The sequence below is a fragment of the Hemiscyllium ocellatum genome, chromosome 39, assembly GCF_020745735.1.
Source record: "Hemiscyllium ocellatum isolate sHemOce1 chromosome 39, sHemOce1.pat.X.cur, whole genome shotgun sequence".
Taxonomy (NCBI): Eukaryota; Metazoa; Chordata; class Chondrichthyes; order Orectolobiformes; family Hemiscylliidae; genus Hemiscyllium; species Hemiscyllium ocellatum.
In genome coordinates, this window is record NC_083439.1 from 7,108,348 (window position 1) to 7,129,417 (window position 21,070).

The 21,070-nt window shown below is 41.8% G+C and overlaps 1 protein-coding gene and 1 long non-coding RNA gene across 7 annotated transcripts in view; one reads left to right on the top strand and one right to left on the bottom strand.

Annotated features, from left to right (window-relative positions):
* Positions 1–1,114: 1,114 nt before the first annotated feature.
* LOC132834276 (uncharacterized) lies at positions 1,115–2,349 on the bottom strand. Its single transcript, XR_009647159.1, has 2 exons — positions 1,800–2,349; positions 1,115–1,542 (listed from the first exon to the last, which is right to left on the bottom strand). It is a non-coding gene; the product is annotated as an uncharacterized LOC132834276 (long non-coding RNA).
* The window catches only part of map2k5 (mitogen-activated protein kinase kinase 5), a 393,643-nt gene continuing 374,040 nt past the window's right edge, over positions 1,468–21,070 (top strand). For 3 of the 6 annotated variants that reach the window (XM_060852989.1, XM_060852986.1, XM_060852988.1), the window contains exons 1-2: positions 1,468–2,133; positions 20,534–20,582. In XM_060852989.1, the coding sequence (XP_060708972.1) occupies positions 1,990–2,133; positions 20,534–20,582 (193 nt within the window). In that variant the 5' untranslated portion in view covers positions 1,468–1,989. The remainder of the gene's footprint in view (positions 2,134–20,533; positions 20,583–21,070) is intronic. The other 3 variants (XM_060852984.1, XM_060852985.1, XM_060852987.1) reach the window with 1 other exon arrangement.

The following is a 21,070-nucleotide window of genomic DNA, read 5'->3' on the forward strand; positions in this document are numbered from 1 at the left end:
ATATTGTTACAACTGCAGATGCACTGCTACAAGAGAAGCTGTTCCTTTACTACAGGCAATGCATCAGGAAAGTGATCTCATCACATGCACAGACTACAGACTGACCATCAGTTCCAGAGTTCCACTGTTCAACAGCAACACAATGGATCAGCATCAGCAGTTATTATTGCAACAATGCTCTCCATGGGAATCACAATGCCCTGATCAAGAACTCATCCTAGAAACAACCAGGTACCAGATCAAATGCCAAGGATAGTGTGCATATGCCATTTGGAGGATTGTGTGGTTTATAGATTGAGTAATGCATTTGCAGGGACTGACAAAAGTAAAACTGACTAGAGTTAATACTTTTGTTCATGAATGGTAATTTTCTTCTATCCTGCATATTGGGTGACTTGCATAACTTGCAAATGATTGTGCATGCAAATTCTTACAGGGGATGTTTGTAGAAAATCCAATCGTACCTTTATTACAATAGTTGGCTTACTGTAGTCATATGACCTCTACCTCTGCTATAGCTGTATAGTTTGTGGCAGCCAATAAAGACACATCACCTGAAACATAAGTGAACATACTGGGCTACGAATGCAAAGATGGTCAGGAAACTAATATACCAGCAGGCCTTGTAAACATTGGGCCCTTCCTATATCTATTCCCAACCTGGAGAATTTTATGAATTTTTTAGTGCTAACACGAAGCTGCTTTCAATATCAGCTTTTGTAACTTGGCATTATACTATTCTATAATTTTCCCATGTGAAATGCCTTGTGAATTTTTTTCCCCAGTTAGACATGCTTTAAACTGTTTTTAACTCTCCTGTCCTTATGCATAATAGTTAAGTATAACTTTTGCTCCGAAGTTACTGCAGGGTAATTGTCGAGAGAAGTTCCCTATAACTAGATAACTACTTACAAATTTGTGATCTGTTGCGATGGTGAGAGGCTACTGAAGTTTGGGTGGGTGGAGCAGAAACTGAGTGGATTCTTTATATTCAGCAATGTATTGGTTGCATGTTGTATTGGCTTCACGTTTCTTCCCTCTGTAACTTGTATGCTTTAGAAATGGTTTTACCATTTCAGTCTGATACGAATAAAGAGAAATATGCTGGAAGATATTGTATTTGCTAAGTCCGTTTTATTTATATTTGAACAGTCTTGTTCTGCAAAATTTAAAAAGAAACCTTCTTGATGTTTGCCTTTGACGAGGCTTGCCAACTCTGCTTGGCCCAGCCCCTACCTCAATCAAATGGAATTTGGAACGCCCATTTTCGATCCTTTTATAACTAATAAGATCAATGACAAAAGGTACATCTTTTCTCCTATTTAATGTGTTTGTGGTTGTGATTTTGGTTGCTGGAGTAGTGACCAGGCGATAACTCTTCCATGGCTCCTGGAGAAGTTGGTTTCTGGGCTCCTCCCACTCTGGTGCAGAGAGGAAAGACGTCCGCCGGCTCCGCGATGTGTTTTCGATGACGGGTCCGAAGAACTTCACCTCCCGTCATTTTTGGTCCGGTTTCGAATGCAAAATACTGCCCTATAATTCCTATATTTACAAGCGGAAGGACGCGGTAGAGGAGGAGAAAGAGAAGCAAAAAAAAACATATAAATGGAACCGCCACGATATCAAATTAAAAGCGGCGAATAGGTGTTGGGGAAGGAGAATAGAATCGAGAAACATTTTAAAGCTTCTTGAAAAGGGAGCATAAACTCCATGTTATTGGTCGAAGCTCATAGGCCAGCCGGCGCGCAAACGTAGGGTGTCAGTGCAGGAGAGACATATACGAGGGATTGAGGCCTTACCTGGAGGCGAGGCCGTCAGTTCAGGTTCCGAGCAACCGTTGGTCCTGATCTGGGATCGAGGCGAGCGTCACCGGTCGGTGTGGGCGCGCGGGCGGCCGTTGGTCGTCAGTCCGAGCTCGCGGGCGGCCGTTGGTCGTCAGTTCAAGCTCGCGGGCAGTCGCGAGGTGGAGAATGAGGCCCCGCGCGAGCAATGCTCGTGCCCCGTGAGATGGAGCCCAAGGCGCAGCCGCCGCCGCCCCAGCAGCAGTTGGTCATCCGCATCAAGGTCCCGGACGGCGGCGATGTGGACTGGAGCATCCCGTTAGGCTCGCCCCTGCTCTTCAGAGATGTGTTGGTAAGAGTGGTGCAGTTGGCAAGGCTGCTGGTTTCGGTGGTGGGCGCCCCCGGGCCTACTGATTCACGGCAGTGGGGACTTGACAAATCCGCTAGTTTCCTGAATGGGATCTGACAGATTACGGAATTTGTGGGCACAGGCTCTGAGAGGCTGCTGGCTTGGATGTTGACAGTTGACGAACTGCTGCCTTTTTATTTTGGCCGAGGAGCCCAAGCTGCTGGCCTCTGGGGCCGAGGAGCTGACAGGCTGCAGGTTTTGAGAGTAAGGACTTGACGGCAGGGCAATTAGTGTGTAGAAGACATGACAGGCTGAGGATTTGGATGCCACCTCATGAACGGCTGATTTTGGGATTGTGGAACAGACAGGTTTGTGGTCTCACGGTTGAGGACTTGATCAACTGCTGTTTTTGTGGCTGGCACCCTGAGGGGTTGCTAGTTTCCAGAATGAGAATCTGGTTCAGTCATGTCCACTTGGTTTTAGAAGAACCTATCCCCTCTGGTCCCATTTTCCAGTATTTGGCCCATAGCCTTTTGTGCTATAACACTTCAAGTAATCATCTAAATTCTACTAAAATATTTGTCCCATCCTGTTGTGAGAAACAGAACTCATTCACAAATCAGCCTGAGACAAAGCCTTGGAAGTAAGAACAATTTATTACAGCCTTGCAAGTACCGGACGCTTCTGCAATCAAGCAGAAATGCGCACGAAAACAGAGCATGTCAGCTTTCTTATTCAGTTTACAAGTTGCGGAATCGCGCCTCCCTTTTCCAATCCTATCAGAGGCTGATTACCTCACTTGTTTTTTTTCTCTTGTTATTTTCTTATCTGGCCATCCTGCTGTCCTTGTATGTCTCATTCTTTGTTCCTTGTTTGTTATAGCTTGTTCTTTTATCCAGTTTCTCTTATCATATTATAAGCTTTATTGTGAAATGACCCTGCTGCTTCTTTTTGTGGTCAACTGCAATGCTTTAAAGTTATTTCCTAGCTTAAAACTTTTTTTTAAAAGACTCTCTATATTCATTAAAGTCTTAGCCTTATGTATGCTACATGCTGCAAAAATTCCACGACCGTTTGTATAATGTTCCCCTTCCCCCTCCCCCACCTGCAGAAACTACATTTCTAACCTCCCACAATTCCCTCTTTTTCTTTTTCCCTAACTGTTGTTTCTGCACTTAAATCTCCTTTAATTCATTTTCTTACATTCTGCCCTCTTACGCCTTTTGGCGATGAGGTTCACAATCTTACATCTTATATTTGTGTTGTTCGTCCCTTGAACTCTAGAAGCATTCTTCGACTTTCTCTTTGTTGCATATCACCGGCTAATTGTAAAAGCATCTGATGATTTATTTGGGTTCCTTCCCCAAAGGGATGTCATCAGTCGGCTCATTACCCATTTTAGGATATTGAATCCTGCTACCAGACCCACTAATATCAATAATCCATAGAAAGCTAGACTGACTAACCACCTTCCCCAACCAGTCAATCCCCAATTTCCCCATTCCTATCCTTTTTCGTTCTGGTACCGAATACCGGGTTCCCTTATCTTGGCAATTTTGTCTCTCACATATTTGGAGATATCAGTAATGTTAGAGGAGACCTTGGGTATGTACGTACAACATTCCTCTCCAATTAGTGCACAGGTACCACCCTTTTCTGCTAGAATATAGGCCAGAGCCATCCTGTTCTGAAGGGTCGTTAGCCTAGTGGCAATCATTTTGGTCGTTATGGCTGCTACTTGGGATTGGGTTTTGGCCAACGCATCCGCAGTATTGTTGGCCAACTCTTCCAGGGAAGTCGCCAACTTTTGTATTTCTACTCCTGCTCAAGCGGTCCCATACATAGGTATCAAAGTCCAGAGGAGGCGATCTCCTTCGGTTACTTTCCGGGTTACTCGCCTTCCTCCCTGTTTATTCCGAAGTATTTTTGGGGCTCTCTTTAACAGCCTCAAGTGGGGAATTATATAGGCGAGGTAGCAGCAGCCACTCCAACCTTTCTGGTTTTGAGGTAATGTCTGAATCGGATGGTCCCAGCACTCATTCCCGTTACATCCGCCACTCCAAACATACTTCTCACCGGGGATAAATGGGTAGGCCTTTAAGCCACACACTCAATATGTCCCATTCAATATTTGGGGAATAGTTGTGAGAGTAGCTTGGCTGGTGTGGACACAAGATGAATCTCCTAATCGGAAGAGTGCAGTATCATTCTGATTACAGAAACAAGTGGTATTTGCTGCTCCTTTCGGTGGGGATACTCTAAGGCCATCGATAGCGCCCAGAGTTTTCGGGGCTGGTCGAAGGAACCACTCCGCAAAGTTATAATTACCCCTTTCAAATCTCCAAGTTGTATCATTTTAGCCCGAATCAAATTGTTGTACATCGTACACTTCTTCTTTGGTAAGTTGTATTACCGTGAGAGGAATTCCAGATTTCCCCATGGTGTGGGATCTCCGCACGTACCCAACACTCGGTATGCCCCTTTAGTTTAGCATAATTCTGACATAAAGTGGTAAAATGATTTTTCCCACCCCCCTTGGCAGCTATCGCCAATATTATCGTGACAACATAAAGCTGACCATTCATTTCAGCTCGCAACCTTAGCTGTCTATTCCCTAACCCTTTAAATACCAGGGAGGAGTGAGTCCATGCAACACTTACAATTGTTTTGGGATACAATTTTTTTTACCCAATACTTAGTAATCTCTTATCTCAGTCCGTTCTTTTTGTTCAGCGTGATTTTCAGAGGGTTGTCTGTAGGATGTGCTTGCCACTCTGCCAGAGGGGAAGGAGCATCCACCGGGCCCTTAACACAAGTGTGATGACTCCACCCTTTTTCAGCAGTTCGGACGGCTGTTTCAGTATTCAGGAGAGTTAGGAACGGTCCCTCCCAGCTTGGGTGCAGTTTGATATCTTTCCATGTTTTGATCAGGACCCAATCACCCGGTCGTATCCGATGTACTGCGAACTCAAGTGGAGGTGGCTGGGTCAACAGACCCTTCTTCCTAAGGATAGACAAAGAAGAGCCGAGCGCCACAATATAGTTCTTTAAAAACTTATCATTGAACCCTACAGTTGATAATTGTCCTGTTACTTCCTCATGATTACCTATAATTAGGATTGGCTCAAAAATATGCAGCAAGAATTCCTCGCCTTTTACTCCGGAAACCCTGAGATTCTTGTTAGTCAATTTAACACCGGCAGGTCTAAAACATGGGGATGACCATGCAGCTCCCGTGTCCACCAAAAATACTGCCTCCTCCCCTTCAGGTCCCATCTTTAAATTTATTAAGGGTTCCCGGTGGGTCTCAGGAGGAAGGAACCCCTGACTCCCCGAATCTTCATCTAAGGTCATTAGGGAAACGGCTTCCCTTTCTCGTGCTAATTCCGGGCATTCCTGTTTAAAATGCCCTACTTTCCCGCAATGGTAACACCCTACCTGTTGCCTCCTTTCCCGGGTATCTGATCCTTGTCTTTCGTGTCCTCCCCAACCCTTCCTGTTATCCCTTGATCCCATTCTCCTTTTTGTTATTTCTTCTACTGCCGCCACCATCATTTTGGCTTTCTGTTTCTGCTTCTCGTCTTCCCTTTTCACATACACTTTCTGTGCCTCACATAACAGTTCTTCCATCTGTCTTTCACTCCATCCATCTAATTTCTGTAATTTCATTTGTGTGTCCGGCCATGATTTAGTTACAAACTGGACCTTTTAGAGTCCTGTGCTTTCGGATTATCGGGATCCATTCCCGAATATTACCTTGTGGCCTCCTTGAGCCTTTTAAGAAATGCAGAAGGGGTTTCATCCTTCTCTTGTCGTACTTCAAAGGCCTTAACAAAGTTTTGTGAGCTAGGTGCCGCCTCTTTAATTCCTAATATTACCATTTCTCGTAGATTCCGCATTGACTCCCTATCTTCTCTGTCATTATTTTCCCAATGAGGGTCAACATTTGGGAATTTCTGTTCTGCTGGGGTCCCTTCTTCCCCAACTGGGTGCTTCTTTTCCCATTTCTATAAAGCCGCTCTCCTAATCACACCTCGTTCTTCCCTGAAATTAACGTTCCTAAAATTGCCATCAGTTCTCCCCAGGTACATAAATTAGGCCCTAGGAATTGATCTAATTGTTCAGCTAGTCCAACCGGATCCTCTATTAAACTTTTTATTTCCTTTTTAAAGACCCTAACTTCACTGCTAGTTAAGGGAGCGTTTACATATCCAATTGTACCTTCCTCAATCGGAACCTCTCGTAAGGGACATAATTTTACATTTTCCATTATCTCTGCCCCTCCTTTACATGTGGTGGCTTGAGTGATTCTGAGCCCCCTAGGTTCTGCATCTTTTAGTTCAGAGTCCATTCCCCTTTCTGCGTCTGGACTTGGTTCTACTTCGGGAGCTGTAGGCTCGTTCCGGGGAGTAGTATATGTGGTGGCAAACATGTTAAGGGATCCCATTGTGGCTTCCCTTGTTCTTTCCCTGATTCCTCCGTATTCCTGGGACATAATTTTACTCCCGTGCTCCCTATCCAACAAGCCGCATAATCGGTTTTTGACTGTACAGTTCTTCTCGATTGATGTATATATTAAGATCTTGACACAGCCAATCTTCATCGAACCCATATTTGGGCCAAAAAATTTCAGGCACCTTAATACTTTCTCTAATCCAAATGAAACAACAATAGTTTATCATTGTAGCCTTCTCTTTCTCCCATGCCTGGGAGTTGTGTTCCCAATTACCCAACATTTTCCCCAAGGACTGTCTGGCGGAATATATTCCCCATTAACGTTATTTACAGATCGATCGTTACACAGGCAACTCCCCATGCCTCCCATTGTTGCTAATTTAATTAATCTTAATGAGGTCCGGTGTCACCTTCTTCCACACCCCCTTCAGGGTCCTGACTAGACACCTTACTTGTCCGATTAGTCTGACCAATTATCTGCCTTTTGAGACTTCAACTGTTCTCCATAAATCACTTTTATGTAAGGATAAAAGAGATTAGCTAGAAACTGATAGTAAGGCAGTCATGACCTGTAAAAAGAACAGGAGTTAACATTTTATTTCATAATCTGTAAAATCCTTAACCTTAAAAGAAATCATGTTAAATTTTCCATAGTAGAAATCAGATTCAAAACGTCCCGGATCTCGAGCTCCAGGGAACAAAGCACAAACATTCAATCACCAACAAACAAATATGCATTCAAACTGAATCACAAAGGGTTAACCTTTCTAGTAGCTGTACAGCTCTCTCTCTCTCTCACACGCACACTCACACACACGCACACACTCCGGCAACGACTCCTCTAGCTTTTGAATATTCTTCTGGACGTCTGGCCATAAGTTAGTTACGAAGTGCACCCTCAATAGCCCTTCAGCTACTAGCCCTTCTGACACAGGCTGTTTTCCATTGACATATGCTTTATTTTATGTATCACCAATTCCCCGTACCTTCGTATGTCCCGACCACCAAGGCAATACTTAAAGGTCTCTTTTCTTACCTTGGTCTGTGCACAGAGTTACCTGGTCATTTTGGTGCATCCCATCCCGTGTCAATTCCTGTAGCAAATACCACTGCCCCCAGTTGCCCGGATATATCCTTTTAAGACCTTTCCATATCTGGGTCTTGTGCACAAGAGTTGCTCAACCGAACCCGCCGCATCTATCCACTTTGTTTTCAGGGTCTCCCTGTCCGGATCGTACTCGCCCAAACAACGAACGACAAGCAAGGGAGTCAGAGATCACTGAAATTGACGAGGTGCACCTCCCCCATTGTTCCAAGAGTGTCGAGCGGTCGGCATTTTGGATCCCGGACGAGCCCCCAAATGTGAGAAGCAGAACTCACTCACAAATCAGCCTGAGACAAAGCCTTGGAAACAAGAACAATTTATTACAACCTTGCAAGTACCGGACACTTCTGCAATCAAGCAGAAATGTGCGCGAAAACAGAACATGTTAGCTTTCTTATTCAGTTTACAAGTTGCGGAATCATGCCTCCCTTTTCCCATCCTATCATAAGCCGATTGCCTCACTTGTTTTTCTCTAGTTATTTTCTTATCTAGCCATCCTGCAGTCCTTGTATGTCTGCATTCTTTGTTCCTTGTTTGTTACAGCTTGTTCTTTTATCCAGTTTCTCTTATCATACTATAAGCTTTATTGTGAAATGACCCTGCTGCTTCTTTTTGTGGTCAACTACAACACTAAAGTTATTTCCTAGCTTAAAACTATTTTCTTTAAAAGACTCTCTATATTCATTAAAGTCTTAGCCTTAAGTATGCTACATGCTACAAGAATTCCACGACCGTTTGTATAATGTTCCCCTTGCCCATCTGCAGAAACTACATTTCTAACCTCCCACACTGTGCCTACCACCCTTTCAAGCACTAAATTTTAGATACCCATGCCCTTTGCCTTCTATGCCCTATGACATCTGTACTCTCTGGTTACTGACTCCTCCATCAGGAGAAAAGTTTCAGCCTGTCTATACCTTGCATAATTTTCTGCACCTCCGTCATTTCCTCCTGTGGCCTTCTCTGCTCAAAGGCCAATCTAGTCTCCATAAGCTGAATGACTCCATTCTAGGGAACATCCTGGTAAATCTCTTCCACTCTGGTTCATTTACATTGCAATATAGTGTGGTGATCAAAACTGCACTGGGTACTCCAGGCCTAACTAACGTTGTATACAGCTACATCTCCCTACTCTGGTATTTAGTGCCTTGACTAATAAAGGCAAGTGCCCCAAATGCCTTCTTAACTACCTTAACAAACCTCTCATATTGTCTTCAAGGATCTGTGGACAGGCACACCAAAGTCCCACTGATCTTCTGTACTTCCTAGGGTGCAGCAATTCATTGCCTTGCTTTGCTTTGTTGGTTCTCCCAAAATACATTGCCTAACATCTTTCAGGATAAGATTCCATTGTTCTGCCTATCTGACCAGCCTGTATGTATCATCTTGTAGTTTAAGACTTTCCTCCTCACTGTTTACCACATGAATTTCTGTCATTGGTAAGTTTACAATCAAGTTTTATATTTGTGTCTAAATCATTAATATACATTACAAATAGCAAATGATCCAGAACCTGTGAAATGTCACAGAGCACATGCTACCAGTCACAAAAACACAGCCTTCGACTATCACGCTCTGACTCCTGCCATTAAACCAGTTTTGGATCCAGTTTCGCAATTTGCCCTGGATCCCATGGGCTCTTACCTTCTTGATCAACGGCCCAACAAGTCCTTGTCAAAGGTTACATCAAAGTACATTCATTTTACCTCATCTACTTGTCTAGTCTCTTCAAAAAGCTCAAACAAACCTGTCGGACATGATCTCCCCTTCATATGCTTGATTAATCCTTTCTTCTCCAAGTAAAAATTAATTCTCTCCTTCAGAATCTTTTCCAAAGTTTTGCTTCAACTGGTGTTGGACTCTGTCTTATAAACCACTGATTTTTTTTTTCTTTGTCACCCTTCTTGAATAAGAGTACCACTTTAGCTGTCTTACAATCCTTTGGCATTTCTGTGGCCAACACCCAAGACCAGCAACAGACTAAGTGTCAGTGTCCAGATGGATTAGAAAATTAATGTTGGTGCCCTGCAATTTTCTCCCTTACCTCCCATAGCAGGCTGGAATGCATTCCATCTAAGCCCGGAGACTTATCAAATTTTAAGTTTGCTAACACTACTGGTACCTCCACTTGCTCTGTTATAATTCATTTGAGTACATTAGTTCTCTCCTCTTATTTCTATAACTATCTTATTCTTCTCTATCTTGAATACAGTTGGACTAATACAGTACTAATTTAAAGACTTACCTACATCATCTGTCTCCACCCAAAATTTTCCACATGGGTACCTCATGGACGCCAATCTTTTTCCAGTTATCCTCAGCTCCTACTGTACTTATTATATGCCTTCGGATTTTCCTTCATTTTACCTGCCATTGTTTTTTCTTATGCCCTCCAGTTGCTTTCCTAATTTATTTTTAAAGTAACCCATGCTTTTTTCTGTATGTCTCTAGGGTTTCTGGTGTTATGGTAATCTGCTGTAAGCTCCTATGTTTTTTTTCGTATCCAATATTGTACTTTACTAGATATCCAGAATTCTCTGGAGTTCATATCTTACATGAATTAACAGAGCTACTGGATTTCGCACCAGAATTTCCAGTCGGCCATAAAGGGAGGTGCAGATGTATGGCTGTTAGTGGATGAATAGATCTGGTTGAATTATAATGCTAATCAAATAATGAAATTTGCTTTCTGTGCAAATGCGTGAAAAATGGACATTCAGTGAAAAACCAGAGGAGATGCTTGCACCATTGAATATCTCAGTAGAAATTATTGCATTCAGAATAGGAAATAGACAATAGGTGCATGAGTAGGCCATTCTGCCCTTCGAGCCAGCACCACCATTCATTATGATCATGGCTGGTCATCTTCAATCAATATCCAGTTCTTGCCTTATCCCCATAACTCTTGATTCCACTATCCTTAAGAGCTCTATCCACCTCTTTCTTAAAAGTATCCAGTGACTTGACTTCCATAGCCTTCTGGGGCAGAGCATTCCGTACATCCACCACTCTCTCTGGGTAAAAAAGTTACTCCTCAACTCTGTTCTAAGTGGCCTACCCCTTATTTTTAAACTGTGTCCTCTGGTTCAGGACTCATCCATCAGCAGAAAAATCTTCCTGCCTCCAGAGTGTCCAATCCTTTAATAATCTTATGAGTCTTAATCAGATCTCCTCTCAGCCTTCTAAACTCAAGGATATACAAGCCTAGTCGCTCCAATCTTTCAGCGTAAGATAGTCCCGCCATTCCGGGAATTGACCTCGTGAACCTATGCTGCACTCCTTCAACAGCCAGAATGTCTTTCCTCAAATTTGGAGACCAAGACTGCACACAGTATTCCAGGTGCAGTCTCACCAGGGCCCTGTACAGCTGCAGAAGGACCTCTTTGTTTGTATACTCAATTCCTCTCGTTATGAAGGCCAGCATGCTGTTAGCTTTCTTCACTGCCTGCTGTACTTGTATGCTTGCTTTCATTGGAGGAGAAAGTGAGGACTGCAGATGCTGGAGATCAGAGCTGAAAGTGTGTTGCTGGAAAAACGCAGCAGGTCAGGCAGCATCCAAGGAGCAGGAGAATCGACATTTCGGGCATGAGACCTTCTTCAGGAATGAGGAGAGTGTGCCAAGCAGGCTAAGATAAAAGATAGGGAGGAGGGACTTGGGGGAGGGGTGTTGGAAATGCGATAGGTGGAAGGAGATTAAGGTGAGGGTGATAGGCTGGGGTGGGGGTGGAGAGGTCAGGAAGAAGATTGCAGGTTAGGAAGGTGGTACTGAGTTCGCGGTTGGGACTGCGACAAGGTGGGGGGAGGGGAAATGAGGAAACTGGAGAAATCTGCATTCATCCCTTGTGGTTGGAGGCTTCGTAGGCGGAAGATGAGGTGCTCTTCCTCCAGCTGTCCTGTTGCTATGGTCTGGCGATGGAGGAGTCCAAGGAAATTCTGCCACAAATTCACCTGCACCTCCACACACATCATTTACTGCATCCGCTGCACCTGATGTGGCCTCCTTTATGTTGGGGAGATAGGCCGCCTACTTGCAGAACGTTTCAGAGAACACCTCTGGGACACCCGGACCAACCAACCCAACCACCCCGTGTCTCAACACTTCAACACCCCCTCCCAATCCACCAAGGACATGCAGGTCACCCCTCAGTCTCTGACGCTCCAGGGAAAACAGCCCCAGCCTGTTCAGCCTCTCCCTGTAGCCAGGATCCTCCAACTTTGGCAACATCCTTATAAATTTTTTCTGAACCCTTTCAAGTTTCACAACATCTTTTCTGATAGGAAGGAGATCAGAATTGCACATAATATTCCAACAGTGTCCTAACCAATGTCCTGTACAGCCGCAACATGACCTCCCAACTCCTGTACTCAATACTCTGACCAATAAAGGAAAGCTTACCAAATGCCTTCTTCACTATCATATCTACATGCGACTCCACTTCCAAGGAGCTATGAACCTGCACTCAAAGGTCTCATTGTTCAGCAACACTCCCTAGGATCTTCCCATTAAGTGTATAAATCCTGCTAAGGTTTGCTTTCCCAAAATGCAGCACCTCGCATTTATCTGAATTAAACTCCATCTGCCACTTCTCAGCCTATTGGCCCATCTGGTCCAGATCCTGTTGTAATCTGAGGTAATCCTCTTCGCTGTCCACTACACCTCCAGGTTTGGTGTTATCTGCAAACTTACTAACTGTACCTCTTATGCTCGCATCCAAATCATTTATGTTAGTGACAAAAAGTAGAGGGCCATGCACTGATCCTTGTGGCACTCCACTGGTCACAGGCCTCCAGTCTGAAAAACAACCCTCCACCATCACCCTCTGTCTTCTACCTTTGAGCCAGTTCTGTATCCAAATGGCTAGTTCTCCCTGTATTTCATGAGATCTAACCTTGCTAATCAGTCTCCCATGGGGAACCTTGTCGAACGCCTTACTGAAGTCCATATAGATCACATCTACTGCTCTGCCCTCATCAATCTTCTTTGTTTCTTCTTCAAAAAACTCAAATTCAATTGAGTTGGTTTACAAGAGTAGACCATTTAGCCTTTTGAGCCCTTTACAACATTAAGTGATATCATGAGCAATGTCCAACTTAACTCCTTACCTTCATTCACTCCTCAAATGTATTTATTTACAAAACTATTAATTTACATTTAAAATTAATAATTGATCTAGTATCATCAACTGTTTTCAGAAGAGAGATCTGACTTCTTTCATCGTTGTGTAGACGTGTTTCCTGATTTCATTGCAGAAATTCCAGTCAATGTTTACTTCATGACTTCTATTCCGATTAATCCCAACAATCATTGATAGCTTCTCCCTTTCTTACCTATTTCCCTTGATGTTTTGAAAATATTAATCAAATCACTGCCTCATACTAAATTCCCTCAGATTTAGAATATTCAGTTGTTACAAAAAGTAATTAAGCAACATGCAGACATTGGCATTTCTTCAAACGTTTTAATCTGAGAAACGGACATTTTTACTTTAGTTTGGAACTCCTCCAATTCTTGAGAGTTCCTGATTTTAATTGCTTACCCATTGATGTCTATATTTTCCATTACACAGATATAGGAGCAGAATTAGGCCATTTAGCCTATTAAGTCTGCTTCACCATTCAGTTATGGCTGATGCCTCTTCTTCAGACTTGAAACGTTCGCTTGCTTTCTCTCCATGGATTTTTTTTTAAAAAATCATCATTCTTGGGATGAGGACATCACTGATTTAGGCCAGTATTTTTGCTCGTCCTTAATTTGTCCAGAAGGCAGTTAAGAGTCGATCACATTTGCTGTGGGTCTGGAGTCACATGTAGGCCAGACCAGGGAAGATTGGCAATTTCCTTCACTAAAAGAACATTATTGAACCAGATGGATTTTCCCAACAATCAACAATGGATTTACGGTTATCATTAGACTCTAGGGAAACAATTGAGGGGCCCTTAGCAGAGAGATTTCTATCATTAACAGCCAAGTATGCAAGTAAAAGCCAGGTAACTACAGATCCATGAGCCTGATATCAGTGGTGGGCAAGTCGTTGAGGGGATTCTGACAGACAGGATTTATGCATTTGAAAAGGCAAGAACTGATTAGGGATTGTCAGCATGGCTTTGTGTGTGGAAAATCATGTCCACTGTTGTTCGTCAGGTATATAAACAATTTGGATGGGAATATAGGAGGTACAATTAGTAAGTTTGCAGATGACACCAAAATTGGTCGTTTAGTGGACAGCGAAGGAGGTTATCTAAGAGTACAATGGAATATTGATCAACTGGGCCAGTGGGCGGAGGAATAGCAGATGGAGGTTAATTCAGACAAACGTGAGGTGTAGCATTTTGGTGAGACAAACAGGGCAGGGCTTGTACATTTAATGGTAGGGTCCTGGGGAGCATTGTCAAACAGAGCGACCCAGGGGTGCAGGTACATAGTTCTTTGAAAGAGGTGTCACAGGTACATAGGGTGGTGAAGGAGGAGTTTGGCATATTTGCCTTCATCAGTCAGAGCATTGAGTAAAGGAGTTGGGATGTCATACTGGCTGTACAAGACATTAGTAGGCCACATTTCAAATACTATATACAATTCTGTTTGCCCTGCTGTAGGAAGGACATTATCAAACTGGAAAGGGTGCAAATAAGGTTTATAAGTATGTTACTGAGACTGGAAGGTTTGAGTTGTAAGGAGAACTTAGGCTGGGATTTTTTTTTCCCTGGAACTCAGAAGATGTGATCTTGGGCAATTTTGTTCCACATAAGGTGGTGGAGGCCAAGGCACTTTATATATTTAAGAAACAGACCGTAGGCGATTCAAGATGGCGGCGACCCAGCAAGTCTGAGTCTACAGTGCTCCTCCCAAGACTTGGGCAAAGTGTATCACCCACCCCCACCACACTCACCAAATCATCTAAAATAGCTTTTATTTAATATAATTAGTTGTTTGGTAGTGTTAGTATTAAATTTAAATAATCTAATCTCTTAGGAAAAATGATTAAAGGGAGGAGAGCCCTCAGCTCTCAGCAAGCAGGAACGCCTCCCCCACCCTCTCCAGCTGCAGCTGAGGCGTCCATAGCCGTCCTGGGGGACTTACCGACAATAACAAGCCTTGTGGAGATGATCACCAAGCTGGACGCGAAAATCGACGCATTTATCGAGGAGTCCCGAAATCGATGGGAATCACTCTCGGCCGAGCTGCAAAAGCACGGCCGAGACATCCAGGAGCTCGAGCGCCAAGTCGGAGGGGCGGAGTTAAAGGCCGCGACCTCCGAGACTGCAGCTCAGTCGGCCGTGGATCAGGTCCGGACTCTCGAACAGCGAGTCCGGACCTTAGCGAATTACATCGACCTCGATAATCAAGGTCGCCGAAAAAATATTCGTTTGCTGGGCCTTCCCAAACGGGAAGAGACAGGCCAGCTCACAGCATTCCTGGAACAGTGGTTGCCACAACTTTTGGATCTGGAGGCTGGATCAGGCCAGGTGTGGGTAGAATGGGCCTACCGGGTCACAATACGCGGGCCTGGCTCGAACCAGTGCCCACGCCCGGTCCTGTTCCGGCTGCAGAGCTATAGGGAGAGGCAGATACTCCTAGATGCCTCTATAAATCTTGGAAAAGATCCCAAAGCCATGATTTATAAAGGATCCAAGATCATGTTATTTCAGGACTTCTCCCCGGCTCTGGCTCGAAGGAGGAAGGTGTTCGATGAGGTGAAGAAGTGTTTAAGGGACTTAAATATTCAATACTCCTTACGCTACCCAGCGACGCTATGTTTTAACCACGAAGGATCCGGGTATAATTTCAGATCTCCAGAAAAGGCTAAGGAATTTTTGGACTCTCTTAAATAAATCGTAAGAGACAATGTATGTTGGCTTGCCTTTTCCCCACTCCGATTTATATCCCCCCCGTTTTTCTTTTTCTTATCTTACTGTTTATTATTATCTTGGGGGGGGGAGGGAATTACTTATTTGCTCTCCATTTAAAGATTTTCTCCCTCCCCCCAGGGTTCTTTTATTTTATTATTATACGTATGTATGTGTGTATGTACATATATGTGTGTATGCATGTATGTGTATATATGTATGTATATAAGCCAGGGGGTTTAGTTAATGTTGGTGGGGAGAGGTGGTTACCTTATTCTATTTTACTTTTGTCTCTAGGAGCGGGGTTATTTTCCCTTGCTATTTTATATTATTATATTTAATTATAATTTGTTGAAGTTGTAATTTTATAGTTATATATGTTTATATATGGTATTAATACTACCAAATATACTCAGGTGAGGGGGTGGGGGTAGGGTGCTCACTGTTAATTCTAGCTCTGTATTATATCTGAATTCTCCTCATCCTATTAAGGAGCGCCTGGGTCAAGGATGGGGCACTGGTTGGGAGAGGATATGATGGACCGTTGGAAAAGAAGTGATACCCCCTGGGAACAAGGGGGATAATCTCCATTCAAATATGTTTTTTTTATTATTTAGAAATAGTTTTCTTTTTATTATACTGTTATGAGTGTATTAGAGAACCTTTATTTTTGTAAGTTCTATATGCTCCATGCTCGGGATGTTTTAGATAGGATTTCCCCTCCCGAGGGGTCTCGGATTTACCCGGATGATTATGGTTGACCAGTCGGTTAAGTGGTGCACCTGGAATGTCAAATAGGAAGAGATTATTTTCTGTTCTCTCTTTCCGTATAAGGAAAAATATTTTGGTAAACTGGGTGGCTGAAGGTTCCCCTGGATTTTCAAATTGACACAGATTAATCATGGAATGTATTCCCCTTGATTTCCTTATAAATATGGTGCACCGAAAGACCGAATTATTTTATAAAATATGGCAGCCCTTTTACATCGATATTTTGGCTATCCTAACAAGGGCTTTTATTTAATTGAGATTACAAACATGGCTGGTCCGGGGCCCCTTGGGAGAGGAATCCCGCACGAATACGGGTTTTGTTATATATGATGTTAACACATTCCGAGCAAGTATTTCATTATCCAACTTCTATGTTAACCGTTGGGGTTTTTTTTTCTTCCCCCACTTCTTTTTTTTTCTCTCATTTTCTCTTATTTGAAAGATGTAAGTGACTCCATTATACACTCTGGCTAATTGTAGGTTAGATTAGTAGTTAATTGAGTTTTGTTTTTTTTCTCTCTTGGTATTTTTCTTTTGTTAAATTTTGATTATTGTATATTTAAGATTTATTTATATATCAATGTTTGTACTTGAGAATTTTGTTTATTTTTGTAAATTTGTTAAAATGTTAAATTTCTAATAAAAATATCTATGTAAAAAAAGAAATAGACTGTAAAGTTCTGGATACTAAAGGCATTGAAGGGATATGGGGAGAGAGGGGAATTATGCATTGAGAGGAATACACTTGCTCATGCTTTTCATGTTCTGAGGGGTGATCCTTTAAGAAAATTGATTAATTGGTGAGCTTTTCATTATCTCAGTCCTGGAGCAAAAGTGTTAGTCTTCTCTGGATCTTCATGCTTTTAACTTGGAACTTACTAAAAGACTTTGGCACTGATAGCAAACAAGTACACTTCAAGAATACTGAAAGTATGCATTACACCAATGTTTGCAGTACCACCAATGGAATTGCAACCAGAAGCAATCTGTTTGGGCATAGTCAGCATGGATTCGTGAATGGGAAATTGTGTTTGACAATTTGTTTGGAGCTTTTGGAACCTATTAATAACAGAAACGAAGAAGTGGAGTCAGTGGACAAAATAAACTTGGATTTTCAGAAGTCATTTGATAAAATCCCCTGCAGAAGGTTGATTAGCAAAATTAACACCTATTCTAGATGTTTTAATATATTGGCTGAAACTAAGGATTGGGCAATGGACATAAAATGAAGAATAAGAATAAACGGGTCATTTTCATGTTGGCAAGCCATGACTAGTAAGTTTTGCAAGGATCAGTACTTGGAGCCCCAGCTGTTCACAAAATAGAACAATGAATTTAGATACAAGGGCTCAATGTAATATTTCAAAGTTTGCAGATGATGCAAACCTAGGTGGGAATGTATGATCTGGGGAAGACATGAAGTGGCTTCAAAAGGATTTGTACACTCTTACTGACAGAACATAGCAAATGGAATACAATATGGGGAAATATGAGGATGTCCAAATGGTAAGAGATGAGCAAGTGAAGATATACAAAGAACTCTGGGTGTCCATGTCAGTAAGTCACTGAAGACTAGCATAGAGATGCAGCAAACAATTAGAAAGACTAATAGTATGTTAGTTTTCATAGAAGATAATTTGAGTACAAGAGTACTTAAGTCTTTGTTCAACCACATTGATCTTTCATTCGACTGCACCTACTTCACAATTCTTGTCTCCTTATCTAAGGAAGGCAAATATTGCAATACAGGAATGAAAGTTCCTCAGACTTGTTCTGGGATAACACAACCGTGGAAAGAAATTGGGGAAACTGATCCTGTATTCTCTCGCGTTTTGAAGAATGGGCAATGATCTCGTTGAAATGTACAAAATATTTAAAGGAATGGACTGGATAAATCAAATAAGATGATTTCCCTATCTTAGAATTTAGAGCCAGGGCACAAAATAAAAGGCATACCACTTGGAATTGTTAAGATGGTATCTTCTTATTTTCATTTTTTGATTGTGAACTAAAATGAAAAAAATACTGTTTTTAGGAATTAATAGCTTTTGAAACAAGTTACTGGATTGTGTTTACATTGTTGCTTTGCAAGGAGAGGTGGGGGGGGTTGGGGGGTGAGATAAAATAACATAGAAATGTGATGTATGTCCGCAGTGAGAAATTTGGTTGGCAACAAGTAACTGGTTTGTGCAGATGTGGCTGCCAGAAGTCATCAGCCTAAACACAGATTGTTCATCTGCCCAGGAGCCGGTTTGTGAGTTTACAATCGAGGATGAGAAGCCTCCAGATTGCTGGAAGAGTAGATTCACTATCTCTCTTTCTCTGCTGTACAAGTACCTGTAGCCTGAATAAAGCCAGTTATTTTCTCCCACCATTTGCTATAAACTGTTGCTTTAACCAGTAATTAAGAGATTTGCTAATCAGTGTATAAATTGCCATGTTCCTCTTGCACAGAAGTGACAAAACCTGTCGGATGGTTTTATTGAACTGTATTTCCCAATTTTTCTTTTACCTCTGCTCAAAAATAGATTTTTGTTTGCTTGTGTCACTGTGTGTGGGGATTCGTGGGTTTAGAGTTTCAACTAGTAGAGTTCATATATTGACAGTTCGTAGCTTTTTTTCACCGATGCTAGAACCTACTTACTTGTAACAAGCAGTAGTTCTCAATAATTATGGAAACCTGGTTGGTGTTGTCTGTTAACCTAATTCTCTGACAGCTAAATTAGGGACTTTGCATACTTTGCTACAAAGGTTAATTAATTAATCAATGCCAGTGGTGAGGCATGAGAATCAGCTAATTTTCCTAAGTGGCTTGCAAAAGGACTGAAATTTTTTTTTAACTCAGGATTTTGAATAATTGGAATATTTTACCCTAGAAAACTGTGGATATTCAGTCATTGAGCATGTTTAAAGTAGAGATTGACATATTTCTAAATATCAGTGATGTAATGGGGCATGGAGATAATGTGGAGCATTGCAGTGAAGTGGATGGAACAGCTATGTACATTTTAAATGGCGAAGGTCCAGGCTGAATGATCTACTCTTGCTCCAGTGTTTCAGTGTTACATGTTAATGAGGACAAAAATTAACTTATTAAATGACAATGCTAAAATCTTTTTCACAGATTAACAACAGAATTGACCTAGTATCCTTACCTCTCTGAAGAATGAGTAAAATGACACACTGATTACAAACTCTGACAAAGTAATTCAAAGAGCCATTTCTTTTAAATAATCAGCAACAATAGATAAGGAAACATGAAAAATCTATGAAGTACCATTTCCTTTTTTTTCTGATTATTCTTGTTAGCTTATCATATTAAAACCAAAATAATTATTTCTTAGTTTATTCCTAACTTTTGTCATGTTGATTTTTTTTTATTTGATTTCTTGTTAGTTCTGTTTGCTTTTATTTAATTTAATTCACATTAATGCCTTGGCTGATTTTGCTATTATATTTCATTATTTTTGTGAACTATGCAACATCTGCCTCACATTCTTCTGTCTTAATTCACAGCAAAAGATAAATAAGTTAATGATCTTTTCTGTTGAAACTCACCAAGCCACCTTCAGCATCTTCAAAACCTGATAACTCTGTCATGCACCAACCTGATTTCAAACCTTCTCCAAACATCACTGTTTGTGGAGAAAATCCTGGAGCTCCTCTCTTCTCCTCTGCCCCCCGCCCCCAACCACTGTAGTAACAGTATGGATATACATATAACAGATGCGCTATAGTGGTTCAGGAATAGAGTATCCTAATGGAAAAGCAAAAAAGGTTTTGCGTACAGATTGTTGCACAGATTCAGTATTAATTATACGTATATAAAACACAATCCCTGCATTGCTAAAGCAAGCTGTGGGAGTTCCAACTAAGACTCTATTCTAGAACCCATGCAGGAGGCCGTCAGAAATATAAGATGCAAGTTTTGGTCTTTGCTTTATATCCTGAGTTACTGATCTCAGTCATGATTACAGAGTCATAGAGATGTATTCTGGGGATTCGGGAGGTGGGAGTGAGAGGAGGGGTCACACATTATTTAAAGAAGGCTAAAGTGAGATATGAAGGCATCTTCTGGCACATGTTGGGAGTAAGCAGTCAACATTTATGTATGGAAGAAGGCAGCAAATTATTTACCTGATTTTTAAAATGTATTTTACTTTATCTTTGAATGTAAAATCTTCTGAGATCTGCTTCAGAATTACCAATTTTGTTTCTTACTTTTAGGATGTTATTGGTCAGGTGTTGCCAGACACGACAACCACGGCGTTTGAATGTAAGTAAACTATTGCTTAATGTGTAAAATAAATCCAAATTATAGAAATACACATTAATCAGCTTCTGGTTTTATTTTAGTTAATTTTGTTTTAATATCTGGTATTCTGTAGGCTTTATCGAAATTCATTCAATGTAAAGCCTACAGGACAAAACAGTCTGCTTAATGAACATTCCATGTACCAGTTTAAAGATTTGCATCGTTGACCACTGATGTAGAGCAGCAGCAGTGTGTGTCATGTACAAGATGCACTGTAACAACTCACCAAGTTGCTTTCAGCATCTTCAAAATCTGATAACTCTGTCATGCACCAATCTGATTTTAAACCTTCACCGAACTTCACTGTCCATGGAGAAAATTCTGGAACTCTCTCCCTAATAACACTTTGGGTATACATATAAACAGGTTATAGTAGTTCAGGAAGATGGCTTGCTGCTTGTTGGGTAAATAAAGATGTACAAGAAAATGCTGCTGTTACCAGCGAGTTC